At 42.5% G+C, this 18,350-nt stretch overlaps 2 protein-coding genes across 2 annotated transcripts in view; one reads left to right on the top strand and one right to left on the bottom strand.

Moving 5' to 3' along the window:
• Window positions 1–18,350, top strand: part of IFI30 (IFI30 lysosomal thiol reductase) — an 84,369-nt gene that overhangs the window by 21,362 nt on the left and 44,657 nt on the right. Inside the window, exon 2 of the mRNA XM_073544982.1 lies at window positions 17,910–18,101. Coding sequence (XP_073401083.1) covers window positions 17,910–18,101 — 192 coding nt within the window. The remainder of the gene's footprint in view (window positions 1–17,909; window positions 18,102–18,350) is intronic.
• LOC141048893 (uncharacterized) lies at window positions 5,762–8,957 on the bottom strand. Its single transcript, XM_073544978.1, has 2 exons — window positions 8,124–8,957; window positions 5,762–7,919 (listed from the first exon to the last, which is right to left on the bottom strand). The coding sequence occupies exon 2, from the start codon at window positions 7,262–7,264 to the stop codon at window positions 6,290–6,292; it is 975 nt and encodes a 324-aa protein (XP_073401079.1). The 5' UTR covers window positions 7,265–7,919; window positions 8,124–8,957; the 3' UTR covers window positions 5,762–6,289.

Raw genomic sequence — 18,350 nt, 5'->3', positions numbered from 1 at the left:
GCATCATGTTTGGGGGGTATTCTCTTCATGAAGAGGAAACTGCCATGTGGGATAAAACCACTTAGGTTTGCAGCAGGACATACATAAAAAAGAGGGCGACTTAGTGGTTGGAATTTGAGTGTGGTGGGTTTTTTTTTTTTTTTTTTTCTCCAAGGGGTCCTTGGTCATATCAGATCCAGGATGTTAACGTGACAGACTCAAGCTCCAAGGGATGGGGACCACATCTCAGAGATTGCCTAGTCCAGGGAGTTTGGTCAAAGACCAAGAGACTATTCCTCAAATATGCAAGTTGTTGCAGGAAGAAATGCAGAGATAAATCTCCATTCCCACCTTCAAAGGCATCATATTCGCATCATGTTAGACAACCAGATAAACGGTTGCCTGTATCCACCATCTAAGGGACTTGAGATCATGCCCTTTTATGTGGGTAACAGAAGAGACCCTTCAGTTCGCATAACATCAGTTGATTCTGACAGCACATTGCACATAAAAGGGAAGGAAAACAAAAGGGAAAACTTACTCAGTCAAAATGCACTAAGGCAAGGGGAATGGAAATTTAATTCAGTGGTATTTCAACAGATTGGCACAGTGGGGGTAGGCAGGGATAGACCTGTTTGCGAGGAAAACTGAAAACTTCTGCTTTCTGAATCCACGAGAAAAACCCTATGCAGTGGACGTGCTGCACATTCCCTGGGACTTCAAACTGCCTTTTTCCCCCGTTGAAGGTCTGGGAGGAGCGAGCGAGGATCACTTTGATTGCTCCATTCTGGCCCAAGAGACCATGGTTCACATGCATGAGGATGTCTGTATCAGATTCATGGGTCCTCCCAGATGTTCCATATCTCCTCAGGCAGGACCCAGTTTTCCCTCCTCAAAGATCGGGCCTTCATTTGACGGCCTGAAGTTTGAAAAGGCATTATTAATCCAAAAAGGCTTCTTCCTGAGCTTAGTCTCTACTCTGCATAAAAGCAGAAGGTTGGTAACAACTAGAATATATGGTAGAACATGGGAAAAGTTCTTGTCTAGTTTGGCACAATCCTTGAAGTGCAATTCCTGTAGAGGCCATATTAGAATTCCTCCAGAAATGTATGGAAATGAGCATGGCTACTAGCACGATTAGGCCATTTGCACACTGATTATTTGGTGAGGTGTGGGTTCCCCCCCCCCAGCATTTGTAAGCCAAAACCAGGAGTGGAACAGTCAGAGGAAATGTATAAAAGAAACATTTGCACCACTTCTGCATTATTTTTATTTTATTTTTTTAACCCTCTCCTGGTTTTGGCTTACAAATACTGGGGTAAAAAACTCACGAAATACTGAACGTGTGCATGTGGCCTTAAGGTGCATATGTCGACCCTAGAGGCCTTGTATAGTTATAATTTGGCAGCAGATAGGTGGATAGTTGGGTTCATCAAGGCATGTGACAGATCTAGACCGACATCTGTTGAAGAATGCCTCCCTGGGATCTAAACCTGGTCTTTGGAAGTGTTAACAAAACCTTCCTTTTGAGCCTTTAGAAGAATTTAAGAGTCTTATCTCCTATAAAAACTGATGTTGATGGCCCTAACTTCAGCCCACAGAATCGGTGACATACTGTACAGTTGCTATCGGTTAACCACCTACACGGGTCACTGAATAGATGCTGGGTCCTATTATCACTATATCTTATGAAATGTGCCTCTGAATTCCATAGGAGCCAGGAAATTGTTCTCACCCCCCCCCTCCCCTTTTTAGGATTATGTAACTTTTTTTTTTTTTTTTTTTTTTTTTTAAACTGGTCGTGGTAGAACACTTGGCTATAGCAAAACCATGAAGGAGTGAATCCTTATTTCCTTCAAGGGGGTTAGGAAAGGCCTCAAGGTAACAGGGGGTACCAAAGCTAGATAGATCAGGAGCACCATTAGCTTAGCCTACTCCTAGCAATGTATCAGTTCCCAAGAATTTAAGGTTTTCACCAGGGCCGTGGCTGGGCTGAGAAGGTGTGGGTGTCTTATCGACATATGTAAGGCAGTAACATGGTCCTCTCCTTCCACGTTCTATAAGCATCAACTTTATCTGTCCTCCTCTGCTTAGCTGTCCTTTGGTGTTACAAGTTGAGGGAGGTGATCCCTCCCTAAGATGTGTTCTATATAAATCTCACAGGTGACATGGTCATGGGAGAAGGGGGGGGAAAAAAAATCTTACCAGTAATGTGATTTTACAGAGCCTATGACCGGACCTTTTTATATTTCCTCCCTCTTTCACTTCTTGCTGTGCACTATGTATGGCTGTATAGTTAGAAATGTTGTTTGATGGTTGTATTAATGACTGTCTGGAGGTCCTCTCATGCTCTGAAACCCAACTGATGTGGATGCGAGGTACTGGCCTTTTATTCACTAGGTTTCCTGTCCTTGATGGGCTGAAACCCTCTCAAGTGATGCTGTCACGGGCTCAGTGAAATCCTGTTACCGGTAAGTAACTAAGATTTTCGATCCTTGTCATCAGGCCCTGGACGTTGGGCTGGAGTCGTGAAATTGTCCCCCTGCCTCTGCTGTCTCTATGGTTTCTCCTTGGACAAGGAAGTTTGCCGCCTATCATTAGCGCTACTAGTGGGAATTTTTTCAACATATTTTCCACAATGGCCTTCTGGTACAGCACTATTTTAGAAGACCTCTCCACCTCCAAAAGAGATGTAAAGTTCTTCCCCTTTTTTTTTTTTTTTTTTTTTTAACATCATTTATGTTGCTTTTGTAATGAAGTTGCATATTACAAGTTATAAACGTTGCATTGAATTGTTACAAAGAACATATTTAAACCTGCTTATCACCTAAGCCTGAATAGAAGCAAAACTAAACTTTTATTTGTTATCAAACCCCCTTACGTCCACATTTTCATAGATTACATTGACTGAAATCAGACACCTTATCTCCAGCTCCAGGTTATCCTCCATATAGCTCATATAACACATTTCAGTTTACCCAGATTACCACTCAAATCCTCTAATAGATACCAATCCAAATCCAGTAAAGTTCTTCTCGTAGCGTGGGTCTAGCAGGGTGAACAACCAGTATGGTGTGTGGGTTTTTTTTTTTTTTCCCCCCCGGCCAAGATGAATGTAACTTGAGTCATGTGGAAAGGCAGCAGTACATAAAGTTGGTTAAGCTTCATACAGCGATTACTTCCATGACTCCTCTTCCTCCTTAGCCTACCCTCGTAGGTGAGGTGGGATGCAGGCTGTGTTGCGCTAGTCACCAGTTCCTACTCGGCATCTACCTCCTTCATTTTTACCCAATCAACGCTGAGCAGATGAGGCTGTGCTGGCTAGAATCTCTGTGTTATGTCTTCCTCCATCTCCACCTGGTCCGCATGCAAAGCTTCATGTTTAATTGTGAGCAGCGCCTGTTTAAGTAGGATAGTTGCGCTGACTATGGCATAATTGCTGCTCACCATCCTTGTGTAGTCCTTAAAGTTTTGGAGAACCTCACAAATGTCAGACATACATGCCCACTCTTATGTGCGGAGGCTTACCCGAATATCAACAGGTGTTTTGGAGCTGGTACTCATCCACTGGCCTCTGCTGCTTACACTCCACATGCTGTCAAGGCTTTGTGGAGTTCCAGTATGTACACCAGTCGGTGAGCTGGCACTTGAATGCTCTGCCAGGGTGGCTACAGTTGTATCCAACTTGCAGAAATGACTGCAACAGGGCACCTGGGTGCACCACTTTATAAACACACAAAATGAACAGTAGGTGCTGCAGAATGTATGGAAACAACATGTTTGCGCTCCCAGACTTCAATGGTCTTACCAGTAAACACCCATATACGGGCGATGATGTTAGACAAATGGGAGGAAGCAGAGAAGAGATTGACTATCCCCAGAGATTTCAGGCTTCGCCTGCCGTTTGACCCAGAGGAGGTCAAGATCTGGGAAGAGGTTCCTAAAATAGATATCCCAGTAGCTAAAGTATCTAAAAAGACAGCTATTCCGTTCGCGGACTCCTCAAGCTTAAAGGAGCCCCTAGATCGGAAGGCAGACTGCCTCTTAAAGAGGGCCTGGGAGAGTTCAGCAGCGGTCATAAAAACAAATATAGCCACGACATCAGTGGCACGCTGCATGCATCTATGGATAGATGATTTGGAGGAGCACCTGTCGGATAGAACTCTGAGAGAAACCATCTTGAAATCCCTTCCCTTACTAAAATTAGCTACGGGGTGTTTGGCTGACACCTCAGCAGAGTCCGTTAGGTTCTTGGCCAGAAGCCAATCCCTGTCCAACACAGCCAGAAGGGCTATCTGGCATAAAAGTTGGTCAGGTGACATGCAGTCATGCTACCCCAAAGGGGGCGAAGGTAGAAATGGGAACAGAGATACCATCTTCTCCGGCCCAGGGTCTAGCTCCCAGAAAAAATGACTCCACCAGAGTAGGAGGGGCGATTGCTCAAGTTCAGGGGAGAATGGTGGGGGGGTTACCACCAGCCCCGGGTACTACAGGTCATTTCTCAGGGGTACAGGATAGAATTCAACTACCTACCCCCGAACAGATTTTTAGTGACCAGCTCTCAACTCTGTCTGACTTCCCCCATGTGGTTGGATATCCAGGACCTCCTAGAATTGGAGGCGATCATGCCAGTACCCGCCCAAGAAGAAGGGAGAGGACACTACTTGAGCCTCTTCGCAATAGAAAAACCGTCGGTGGAGACCAGAACCATAATAAATCTCAAGCCCCTAAACAAGTGGGTAGCATACAAACGCTTCAAGGTGGAATCAATAAGATCCACGATTCCTCTGCTGGGAAAAGTGGTGGTAATGTGCACGCTCAATCTAAAAAATGCGTACTACCACGTCCCCATCCACCCAGACCACCAAAAATATCTCAGGTTTGCGGTCGAAAAGGAGGGCAGGATACACCACTACCAGTTTCGCTGCCTCCCCTTCGGCCTAGCATCAGCCCAAAGAGTCTTCACAAAATTAATGGTAGAAGTAGTGGCCTACCTAAGAACTCAAAACATCACGGTGGTCCCGTACCTAGACGACTTCTTAATCATAGCAGATTCAGCAGCTCGGGGTTGACTGTCAGTCCTCGATCTCCACGCTGCAAAGGTTGGGTTGGGTCATAAACTGGTCAAAATCAGATCTCATACCCAAGCTCAGAATAAAATTTTTGGGGGTCATGCTGGACTCGGAAAGAAGAATGTCCTATCTCCCAGAGGGGAAGCAGACCAGCATGCCAAAGAAGATTCGTCAATTCTCAAAGAACCGGGTATCGATCAGAGATGCAATGAGGATCCTGGGGCTGATGACTTTGTGCATTTCCTGTGTCAGTTGGAGTCAATTCCACTCCTGAAAACTACAACGGGCAGTCCTAGCATCCTGGGACAGAAGGCAGGACTCACTGGACAAGAAAATACAGTTAATCCCCCAGGTCAGAAGGTCGCTGCTGTGGTGGATCGTCCCGAGAAACCTAAAAACCGGTGTCTCATGGATTCAATCTCCAGAAATCGTAGTGACCTCGGACGCGAGTCTGTATGGCTGGGGTTGACATGTCGGAGGAGGGTACTACCAGGGACAATGGAGTCCAGAGGACAGCAACAGGTCCTCTAACTTCAGGGAACTACAGGCGGTCTGGAAGGTACTACTCGTCGCCCTGTCTCTGGTGAAGAACAAGCATGTCAAAATACTGTCAGACAATACCACGACAGTAGCCTTTCTCTGCCACCAGGGCGGACCAAGACGCCCGGCACTTCAGGGCTTAGCAGAACAGATCTTCAGTTGGGCGGAAAGAGAGGTCCTCTCAATCTCGGCAGTACATCTGGAAGGCACCAGGAACCAAGTTGCAGACTTCCTCAGCAGAATAAGAATAACCGCGACCAGGGTGGATTTGATTTAAATCTAACTGATTTAAATCACTAGTCAGTAAGGCTTGATTTAAATCAGTGATTTAAATCAAAGTTTCTACCTAAACTAGTTCTTGCTACTTTAACATGCAAGTAGATGAAGATTTTTAGAATCCCTTTCTATATTACTTTTTTCTCCCCAGTTTAATGGGTTAATCATTCATATTTGGACACCACTGTTCTGTTGTACTTAGGAAGGAGAAAAATAATCCTGACCTTAATAACAATTTAAATAGATTTATTCAACTGAAACAATAACAACATTACAGCATAAGTTATTTGCTTAAACAAACATCCATGTTTGTTAACTAATTTGGCTAAACAAAATATATATATATTTTAAGAAACTTAGACTGTCAGCCCAGCCGACACATGAAAAACTTAAATACTACTGTCCCTGCTGTCCTCTGTAGCTCACTTGTCGTCATCTTCATCATCATCTTCTTCTTTGTTCCTATTCATAATCTGGAAAAGAAAAACAAGCTTTCCTGCTTTATTGGGTCCCAACCGATTTCTCAATTTAGAATGAATGAGTCCAAAGGAAGAGAATATTCTTTCAATGCCTGCAGAAGAAGCTACTGCTGTTAAAAGTGAAATCATTACTTGAACAGTCTCTAAATCCAAGCGCTTAAGTGACTTCCACCAGTTTACTGGTGTGACCTTCCTTAAAATATCTTCAGCAAACATATATTTCTTGAATGGTTCCCCCTTAGCTCTGAAGTTTATTATAGTTGGCATTAAAGATGGATGATTGCTGGATACCCATGTCATATCTAACTCCTCTTCCTCAGCACTCAGGTTTTGACCCTGATATTGGATATTGACAATATTTGCCAAAAAATGAGCTGGAGTCAGTGCTTGTCCCATTCGTTTGTTTACTGCTTGTAATTTAATTCTGTCCATGTGTAGTTCTGTTTTTAAGTGTTCACTCAGTTCCTTCCAAATTTCAACAGCATCCGCAATAAAACAGCTATTTTTCTGTATTTTGTTTAAAGCTTGAGAGATGGGTTTCAGGAAGCTCAGCATATGTTCAACATTTCTCTTAAGCCCAATGTTGAGGATTTTGGCCGTGACAGTGCCATCTATTTTATCTCGATTTTCTTCACAAAGTGTCATCAGAATAGGCCAGTTTTTGATATACTGCTCAAAACAGTCCACCACAGAGTTCCATCTAACATCTTGTGGGAGCGTTAGCTTGGTTCCACCCATCCTTTTCAGAGCTGCTGCAGCAAAATGATTATTACGGAAGTATTTAGCAATTTCAACAACATTAGCCTTTATTTCTGGAACACTTAAGTCTTTGGCTAAGAGGTGCAGCAAATGAGCACTGCAACCATATGTTATTAGCAGCTTTGTATTCCCTCTCTGCTCTTCTAAATCTCTTCTCATCTTGGATACGTTTGCAGCATTGTCAGTGACCAAACTGCGTACTAGACATTTGAATTTTTGTTCACATGTCGTTATAGCTTTTACTGCCACTTCTTGTAAGTATTCTGCTGTGTGTGCATTTCCTGACGTATCAGTTGTTTATGCAAGGAAGACTTTACTTACTTCTGTTGTTATACAAGCACATACAATAGGATCATTGTGGACATTACTCCACCCATCAATACTTAGGTTAACAATTTTACCCTCCAGAGCTGTTGCACATTGCTCCATTTCTCTGTCATACACTTGATCCAGCAGTTTCCCTGCAACATCAGCTCTGCTGGGTGGACTGTATCCTGGTCTCAGTGACTGAACCATATTAATGAAATGTCGGTTCTCAGACGGAAAGAAGAGTTTGTTGCATAAATAAACTGGGCAATTTTTTCATCAATCAACTCTTTTTCTAATCTGCTAGTTCTTATCACAAACCTATCTATGGTGGTTCCAGGAGGTAAAGGTTTTTTCTTCCTTTTGGGTGATGGTGATATGTGGCTGTGGGTGTCTGATGATGATGATGCTGCTAATGAAGCACTATCCTGGATGGATAACTCTGAAACTGTAGAACAGGATGATGGTGATCTTGGAGGTGGATAGTTTCCAGAATCCATGAATTCCCCTAAACAAAAAAGTCAATGCTGTTATTTTATTGTTTATACAATTTCTGCTTATTGTACACAACACATCACTGCCCCTGCCCCAAAAGGAATATTTGTTTTTCTTCATAACTGTACCAAATGGCAGTAATAATAAGAAATATAATTTTTCTCACACATGACAGTTCAGTCTTTAGAAATAGGATTCAATAAAAATGTTTACCAACCTGAAGATCCTGCCTGTTCAGAAGTGTTTCTTTGGTCATCTTCATCACCGCACTTCTCATGATGTTGCCTCATTCGCGCCACCAGGCCTTTGTTGCATCGTTTGCATTTTGCACGCATGCCTGCCTTACCGATAGGCGAAGGAGCTTCATTAAAATATTCCCAAACTGGGTCTCTTTTACGGCCTGCTGCCATTACAAGGAAAGAATGTAATAAACCTCAGATCGTACACACAAACAGATCCAGACTTGTCTGTCTGTGGCTATGCTGCAGTATTGTGCTCAAAGTTTCACTTTCATTTTCTTGTCTGCTTGCCCTTCCTCCTCCTCACACTTAGATTCACATTCTTCTTGTGTTGTGCAGATCTATTCCACTCCAAACAATCAGAAACATATTGTCTAACTTTTTGGACTTGGCACTGAAGGGGTTGATTCTGTATTCATAGGTTTGTAGAACAATAGGATTAAGGTCTTTTTCTCAACTCTGTTCATGTTGTAACATTTTTGCCGTGAAGAAGAGGCTGGGACCTCTGCGGAGTCAAATTCAGTTTTGAGAACTGCGTAAGTAAAGCGAGCGTCTGTGATAATATAGGAGAGAAACTGCCCACTAATCCTACAGAAACCTCTGTAAGAGCATGGCATTGTGAATGTTACACATATACAGCCTTTATTCTACTGAGTTAAACAACTCAGCTTTATCTCATGATGGAAGAACCTTTTGGATGGTAAAATATTTTCCTCAAAAAGCAGTTTATTGAAAAAAATCCGATTTAAATAAAAAAAATCCGATTTTTGATTTTTTTTTTTTTTTTTTTTTTTTAAAAAAAACATTGATTTTTATCCACCCTGACCGCAACAGATTGGCTACTCAACGATGAAGTGTTCAGCAGCCTGTGCGACCGTTGGGGACAACCACAAATAGACCTATTTGCAGACAAATGGAACACAAAGGTCAAAGCCTTTTACTCCCTGAACCCTGTGGGAAACCCGACAGGGATAGACGCTCTGTCACAGTCCTGGAACAGAGGCCTGTTGTATGCCTTCCCGCCTCTAGCTCTCATGCCACGGGTTCTCGGGAAGGTCTACGAGGACAGAGCCAGGGTCATATTGGTGGTCCCCTATTGGCCAAGAAGAAGTTGGTTTCCTCTACTCAGGAAGATATCAGGGGAAGATTCTATTCTCCTGCCAAAAAAGACCTCCTCCACCAGGGTCCGGTCTTCCGCCAGAAGCGCTCCAGTTATCCTGGATCCTGAGCGGCAGGTCCTAAGAGCAAGGGGTGTTATGAATGGGTCACCGAGGAGGAACAACAAAAGCCAAGTCCCAGAAAACCAGAGAGGTTGGTCACTATGCAGATTGCAGATCCCTGATCTTAACCACACAACTAACAGTAACAGTGGAGCGTCCCTACGTTGTTCCTAGATGCCTCGTCACCGCCGGAGGACTACATAAACCTAAAGCAAGAAAAGGGAAAACTAACTGCCCCAGAGCAGACCCCCCCCCCCAAAAGGAATAGACAGCCCCCACACATGTACTGACGGTGAAGCAAGATGAAAACACAAACACAGGCAGGAAAATAGGCTGAGCAAACTATGGGGCCCGACTAAATAGAAAGGAAAGCCACTGTCTGCAATCTGCCAAAAAACCCTACCAAAATAATGTCCAACACGTCTGATAGCAAAATTAACCCTGAAGTCACTAGACTTCTCCCACTATATCAGCACTCTGAAATATTCTGAAACAGAGCAAAAAGAGGCCAATCTAATAAGGGACAAAAAGGCAAATTGGCAAATACAGATAAATAGGAGTGGAAGTTCAGCATAGCCCCAGCAGGGGCAAGCTAACCACACAAGAAACTGAATTGACCAACAAGCGCAAGTGTGATCATCAGCAAAAAACAAACTTATCTTGAGAAGACTGGAAGAGAGCTGAAGTCCAAGACCTGAGAAGCATACTGAATCACCAGCAACAGGATAGGGCGTCGGCTGTCTTATATCCAGTCTGATACTCCAGAGATCCAATCGTTATCTTCCTCATCAGGTGGCAGATCACTACCAATTAAACCAACCTCACTAACTCCTGTCACCAACAGAGGGAGAATGGAAGGAGAACTCTCAACTGGTGGAGCAGAAAATGAGCTCATAACAAAGGGGTCTATCGGACGAAGTCATATCTACCCTACAAGCAAGTAGAAAACCCATCAACGCAGCAATATATAACAAGATCTGGAAGAAATTTTGCAGCTTTTGTGGAGAGGTGACAGTCGAGACTGACCAACCCCCACATCCCGAAGATCCTTGACTTCTTGCATGCAGGGTTCAAAAAGGGCCTTAGACCCAGCACTCTGAGAGTACAGATTTGCAGCCTTAAGCGTGTTCTGTGACGCAACCCTATCATCACACCCTTGGATAGCCCAGTTCTTGAGGGTGGTACAGAGGCTTAAACCCTTGATAACTAAGACCGTCCCTCCTTGTGACCTTTTAACCTAGTGCTCAATGTGCTATGTAGACAGCCATACCAACTAGGGGTAGAAATAAGTATAGGTAACCTCTCTCCTGAAGACGGCTTTCTTAGTGGCAGTTACGTCAGCCAAAAGACTAAGGGCCTGAAGTTCCCCATCGGTCCAAGATCCCTACTTACAAATATTCGACCAGTTAGTCCTAAAACTCGACCCGGCTTTTCTCCCCAAGGTTATCTGAGACTCGAACATGAATCAAGAGGTAGTGCTCCCTTCATTTTGTCAGTTCCCTAAAAATAGCAAGGAGAAAGCTTACCATAACCTGGATGTCAGGGAAACAGTGCTCAGGTACCTGGATCGAAACAGGCCTTGGAGGCAGGATAATCTTTGTCCAGTACAGAGGCCCTAATAAAGGGAAGAAGGCGTCGAAATCCACAATAGCAAGGTGGATTAAATCCATTATTAGCGCAACTTACAGTTGTGGCCAAAAGTATTGACACCCCTGCAATTCTGTCAGATAATACTCAGTTTCTTCCAGAAAATGTTTGCAAACACATTCTTTGGTATTATCTTCATTTAATCTGTCTTAAATGAAAAAAACACAAAAGAGAATGAAGCAAAACATTGATCATTTCACACAAAACTCCAAAAATGGACCAGACAAAAGTATTGGCACCCTCAGCCTAATACTTGGTTGCACAACCTTTAGCCAAAATAACTGCGACCAACAGCTTCTGGTAACCATCAGTGAGTTTCCTACAATGCTCTGCTGGAATTTTAGACCTTTCTTCTTTGGCAAACTGCTCCAGGTCCCTGATATTTGAAGGGTGCCTTCTCCAAACTGCCATTTTTAGATCTCTCCACAGGTGTTCTATGGGATTCAGGTCTGGACTCATTGCTGGCCACCTTAGAAGTCTCCAGTGCTTTCTCTCAAACCATTTTCTAGTGCTTTTTTGAAGTGTGTTTTGGGTCATTGTCCTGCTGGAAGACCCATGACCTCTGAGGGAGACCCAGCTTTCTCACACTGGGCCCTACATTATGCTGCAAAATTTGTTGGTAGTCTTCTGACTTCATAAGCCATGCACATGGTCAAGCAGTCCAGTGCCAGAGGCAGCAAAGCAACCCCAAAACATCAGGGAACCTCCGCCATGTTTGACTGTAGGGACCGTGTTTTCTTTGAATGCCTCTTTTTTTTTTTTCTCCTGTAAACTCTATGTTGATGCCTTTGCCCAAAAAGCTCTACTTTTGTCTCATCTGACCAGAGAACATTCTTCCAAAATGTTTTATGCTTTTTCAGGTAAGTTTTGGCAAACTCCAGCCTTGATTTTTTTATGTCTCGGGGTAAGAAGTTGGGTCTTCCTGGGTCTCCTACCATACAGTCCCTCTTCATTCAGATGCCGACGGATAGTATGAGTTGACACTGTTGTACTCTCGGACTGCAGGGTAGCTTGAACTTGTTTGGATGTTAGTCGAGGTTCTTTATCCAACATCCGCACAATCTTGCGTTGAAATCTCTTGTCAATTTTTCTTTTCCGTCCACATCTAGGGAGGTTAGCCACAGTGCCATGGGCTTTAAACTTCTTGATGACACTGTGCACGGTAGACACAGGAACATTCAGGTCTTTGGAGATGGACTTGTAGCCTTGAGATTGCTCATGCTTCCTCACAATTTGGTTTCTCAAGTCCTCAGACAGTTCTTTGGTCTTCTTTCTTTTCTCCATGCTCAATGTGGTACACACAAGGACACAGGACAGAGGTTGAGTCAACTTTAATCCATGTCAACTGGCTGCAAGTGTGATTTAGTTATTGCCAACACCTGTTAGGTGCCACAGGTAAGTTACAGGTGCTGTTAATTATACAAATTAGAGAAGCATCACATGATTTTTCGAACAGTGCCAATACTTTGTCCACCCTCCTTTTTTTGTTTGGTGTGGAATTATATCCAATTTGGCTTTAGGACAATTTAATTTATTTTTAAAAATTAAATGAAGATAATACCAAAGAATTTGTGTTTGCAATCATTTTCAGGAAGAAACTGAGTATTATCTGACAGAATTGCAGGGGTGTCAATACTTTTGGCCACAACGGTATAGAGCACAGGGTCAGAGCCCCCCAGGGAGTCTTAGAGCCCACTCAACTAGGCCCATGGCCGCATCATGGGCAGAGAGGGGGGGGGGGGGCCCTCGGCAGAACAGATTTGCAGAGCAGCATCTTGGGCCAGTCTCAGTACTTTTTCTAAGCACTATAAACTAGACGTGGCCTCCACACAATTAGTATTTGGGAGAAAGGTACTCCACGCGGTAGTCCCACCCTAGGACCAATATCCTCTGGTACTACTCCAGTGTGCTGTCAGGTGGTGACCTGGAAAACTGTAATTAGACCTACTGGTGATTGTGTTTCCAGGAATCCATCCTGACAGCACTATTTGTTCCCTCCCGAGGACACTTTCCATACAACTGTGATGAAGAATGTTGGTTTAAATAAAGTCTATGTTTTCATCCATCCAGACGTGTTACTTTGTGAAATCACTGAAGGGTGGTAGGGGGAGGATCCTTTTAAACTCTCGTGGTTTCCTGTCCCACTACGAATAAGGACGTCCTCCAGTGTGCTGTCAGGATGGATTCCTGGAAACCCAATTACCGGTAGGTCTAATTACCATTTTTGATACATCACATATGATTTATAATATAGAATAGAGTATAAAATTTATTTTATTAATTAGCCAAAACTCTGCTCTTGTAGAGGCAATTTTGCCTCTCCAGTTTTAGCGCTAATACACTCCAGTACTGCAAAGAGCTTGTAAGAACTGCACTCCTTGCCTAGACTGGCCACCACTGGTAAGTCTGCTGTGGTGGCTGGTAAACTAGGCTACAAGCAGTAGTAAATGGTGAAATTGATGATCTCTACTTTCTTGAGACCTGAGAGGCTTTTTAATTTAAAAAAAAAATATATATATCTCTAGTTCCTCTTTTGACTATTTTGTAAAGTCTTGTTCAACCACCCCTCTTTAATCAGTGCTGTATTTTCATGCTAATGTATGCAGATACAAACTTAAAGTACTGTTAATCTGTATAGTTGTTTTTGTGCTATTTCCATCCATAAAGGTCAGTCTTGTAGAATGTGGATGTTCGGTGCAACGTTCCATCCTTTCCCCCACCCCTGTGTGCAAACAGAGATGGATGTGCGCACACTGACTCTGCTCCAGTTGTGATGTGTACACTTCTTGCTACAGGGTCAGTGTGGGTGCGCACAGATGACTTTTCAGTTCAGACAGCATTATCAATCAGCCAAGAGAGTGGTTGGACTAGGTTGCATGATGCCAGTTGTCCTGTAACCATCTCCTGATGAAACGGCAAAACCCAACCCAGTAATTCATACCACTGTAATCTGGGGTCTGCACCATAATATAGGGGCACTCGGATTACTTGGCAAAAACCTGGTGACCTATTCCCTTCTACAGGGTACACAGAGCGCATATGCCCACATGCTTGGTATCAGCAAATCAATTTCTACTCTCGACAAAGTCATTAATAAATATATTTAAAAAAAACTCAATTGCCCCCTGTGATAAGTTGGTGTTCTGTCATTAATCACACTCCACCCTCTATAATATATCACTGAGCCAGTTATTAACCCAATTGCACATATTTTCCTGTAGTGCTCACTCTATGGAAGCATCTTTTTGTTTCTGTAAAATGCTAGGAGTCACAGCTTTCCCCCAGCCTTTGTGCTTGGGCAGTACAATATGCAAGGCAAAACTAAGACATTTAATAGGACGGCACTGGAATTTTCCACTAAAAAATTTTTTTTTTTTTTTTTCTTAATCTGGCCCAGACTGTTAAGATGGGATCTTCCATTCACCTCTTGTCTCTGCACAATGTAGAACGGACATCTTTAATTCATTGGTTTTTTTTTTTCTTTGTTTTTTTTTTTTTTTTTCCCCCAGCACAACACAACCTGCCTATGACCACTAGATGGTAATGGCGCCCCCTGTCTTCCCATGGTAATAGTACTCCCTTTGTGCCTTGTTCCTTCAGATTCTCCTTCTGCATCACCTATGGCTTTCTGTCCACAGCAATTACTTCAGAGTTATCTCTGTGGTGGAATCATGCATAGGATATGATTCAACCTGGAAGCAAGTGACCGTTTGCACTTATTAAATTGGGGGATCGTTAGCGCAGAATCTGGGATGCCAATATCTATAGACTACCATTGCTGGGCTTTTGCAGAGTAGTAGGTTGCCCTGTGTTCCCACACGGTAATTTTGACCCTAACTTCATCACCCCTCCATCACTTCTAGGTTTGTCTAGTTGTGCAGAGGCCACCGCCAACAACATCAGTAGGGTGTCACTTTGCTTTTATTAATGAAAGGGGGATTAGGACGTGATGCATCCTGAAATCGCTGTTCCAACAACTGATTCTGGCGAACAGGCTTGGATGTCCTCTCCGGCAATGGACATGGGGAAATTCTGTCCTGTGAAGAACAGGCCTGTGAGGGTGTCGGAACCCTGATGGCATATGTTGGTGGAAGAATGGGCCACCTAGCCTAATAGTACTGTTAGTAAACTATGTGTTTGGGAGGACACTCTTCAGTATAATGAAGGTAAAACGTATCCTGTCAGTTATCAGTTCCCTTGTCTGTCGGAAGTTTTGACTCGCCTTATTTTGAAAGTGTGATTGTGAGATCTTATTAAACCTGAGAGTTTTGTGCTATTGTGTCAGTAGCTAGTGGCCTACCACAAGGAAGGTAAACTTCTGCTTCCATTAGAAGATGGCAAAGCACCATGCATCAGCCTTGCAAAAGTGTTAAAACAGAATAAAATTGCAGTATTCATCACACTGCCGTTAAAAAGAAGTTTGTTTTTTTTTGTGTTAAAAATAAAACCTTTTCTATGTGATTTCCATGTTGTGTGGGTTTTTTTGTTTTTTTTTTCTATTTGACCTATATCTTCTTGAAATGTGGTAGTCATTATAGCTGTGGGTTGGATCTCATGATTATTCGCTTGTGGTGCCCCCTTAATTCTTTATATGCATTATTGATTTTCCATAATGTAATAGTGTTTCGTAAACACCGTTTTCAAACAAAATAAGCATAAAATCCATACCACCAATGTCAAGGTGTACCCAAATTTGGGACGGTCCTAACCTCTAGTATTAAAACCTTTAACATGTATCATAGTGATTCATTGTGAATAAGGGTTAAGCAGGACTGGGTCCCAAACATGCGCACGCAGGAAAGGGAGGTTGGAACCATCCGGAAATTGGGTACACCTTGACAATGGTGGGATGGCTTTTATGCTGCTTTTGATCAAAACCAGTGTTTTCTCAATATTTATTTATATGCACTATTGCTTTTACATCAGGATATATTTTGTGGAGGATTAATAACGAAAAATGTGCAATATAACAGAACTGTAGAGAAATGATCTCGCATACATAATAAATATTGCTAGAATTATTAATAGAATTCAAAAGTAAATGCAACACCGTTCTGAATACCAACGGCTAGCTGTCTCTCCTCCCCACTGCACCTTCCACACCCAATTTTTAAAGTTAGAGACTGCAGCAGGAAGGGTGTTCAACAAAGATTTCACCTCCCCATGCTGGCAAAACTTCTCTGAAGCGGCAGAGTAAAGAGACCTAAAGAAAACAAGGAAATTCTAGCAGTATGGAAGATGTGTGGGGTATATTAAAGAGTGCAGACATCAGTAGCCTGGATACACGTAGGCTTCACATCCAGCCTAAATTACTGGGAGAACCCCCCCCACCCCTTCAAGAGAAACACTTGAAACTTGGGTTGTGTGTGGGCTTTTTTTTTTTTTTTTTTCCCCGCCCTCCTCAAACCTACTATTTGGTTCCACCACATCTGCAGGAGTCTAGTCTATCAAAAATAAGACTTCACCATGTGGAGACACATGAGGGGGGTGTCTGGAATCTCTCGTCCACTGGCCCGAGACCGCATGGATCAGGGCTCATTCCACTGTACTCCAGTTCTCCTCTTATCGTGGGCATAATACTCATAGCAAAAAATCGTAGAAAAGAGCGGCACTCACCGCGTAGTGTAGTCAAGACTTTATTATAAAAGCATATCAGCGGGAGAATGGGTGCAAAAAGGAGATAGCAACAACTATCGTTTCACGCTGCAAAGGCGCTTCCACAGGTTGGAAGCACCTTTGCAATGTGAAACGATCGTCATTGCGATCTCCTTTTTGCACCCATTCTCCCGCTGATATGCTTTTATAATAAAGCCTTGACTACACTACCTGGTGAGTGCCGCTCTTTTCTACTATTTTTTGCTATGTGGATTAGCATATTTTCCATGAACGTGCACCTAAGGGTAAAACAGTTGTATTGCCGGCTGCGTCTTTTATACACGTATGATGGTTCGGATGTGTGGACTATTGTGATGGTGCTCGCCTTCTACTTCTGGACTTTGTATAGTGGGGGGTTTCCTTCTGCAATTGGAACTTTTGTTTAAGTGCAATATAAGGTGTTGATGTTAAAAACTTGGGCTTATGTGCACATGTTTAAATATCTTAGTTTTTGTACTAGAAAAATCTTCTGGAGTGTTTGGTAGGAAAAAAGCTGCTAAGATAATGGTCTACTTTTCCCCATGATCAGCAATTGCACAGAATTAAGGATTAACACATTTGTAGCCTCAATATCTCCATTTCTGAGAATCTCCAGCTACATGCTTGACATCCTATATTTTTTTTTTTTTTTTTTTTTATATATGTGCTACATTTTTTCTTCCAAAATACAGTATTTATACTCCGTTAAGAAGCCAGTGATATCAGTTAAGAGTCTCAAGAGCAAGATGCCTTAATTCATTCCAATCAATTAAATCTGCAGACTAACAATAAACATAATTTGGGTTGGTGCCCAAGAAACCATGATTTTTAGCAAAGCTGATGACCATTTACATTGGGTTTGATTGTCGTAGAAAAAGGCAGAGCATTGACAAATGGTTTCTGTAATGCTCATTAAATCTTAAAAAGAAGGCAAGGTAAACTAAACAAGGGGATCTGTGCCTATAGGAATAATAAAAAAAAAAATCAAAGGGGGTTTTTGGAGATCAAAAAAATGATACCAAAGCTGTTTGTTTGCGATGGTGCTTCTTGTGTCTTTACTGTACTACAAAGATGTCAAGCCAATCTTTTTTTTTTTCAATTTTGGACATCCCCATAAATCAACACAGGTCATTATCAACCAATTAATTGGGACACCTTGAACTGCTTATTTCATTATGTCATTGGAGAAAAAATAACTTATGTTTGCTCCATGTCTGTTTTTTTTTTTATATAAATGTGACCAATGTATGTCTTAATTTGCAGGTAGAACAACAGTGCATGAAATACATTTCTCACAACCAGAAGAATAAAAATGAGCCGGCTGTTCAGGTTGAACTGTATTATGAGAGCCTTTGTGGAGCTTGTCGAAAATTTATTGTTTTGCAACTCTTCCCAACTTGGCTAATGTTAAATGAGATTATGAATGTTACGTTGGTGCCTTATGGAAATGCCCAGGTAAGAACTGATGCCAAGACTTGTGGCTAAATCACGTCCTGAACTACAAACTGGTCAATGTATCTATATATTTTTCTTACTGAGATGTCTTTGCTTTAACAGAAAAAGTTCCACTACCTCTTTGTCACCTTTCTGTAGGAGCTTCTTCCAGATTTGCTTGTTATAGGTCCAACTTCTATTGATCAGACAGGCTGTAGAAACTTAGCAACTTGGTGTTTGTCTTTCCCAGAAATCAAACTCCTTTATCAT

Source organism: Dendrobates tinctorius, unplaced genomic scaffold (genome assembly GCF_039654945.1).
Source record: "Dendrobates tinctorius isolate UK_male_01 unplaced genomic scaffold, ASM3965494v1 ptg000011l, whole genome shotgun sequence".
Taxonomy (NCBI): Eukaryota; Metazoa; Chordata; class Amphibia; order Anura; family Dendrobatidae; genus Dendrobates; species Dendrobates tinctorius.
Note: the sequence above shows the minus strand (reverse complement) of the source record. Positions and strands in the feature narration are given on the sequence as shown.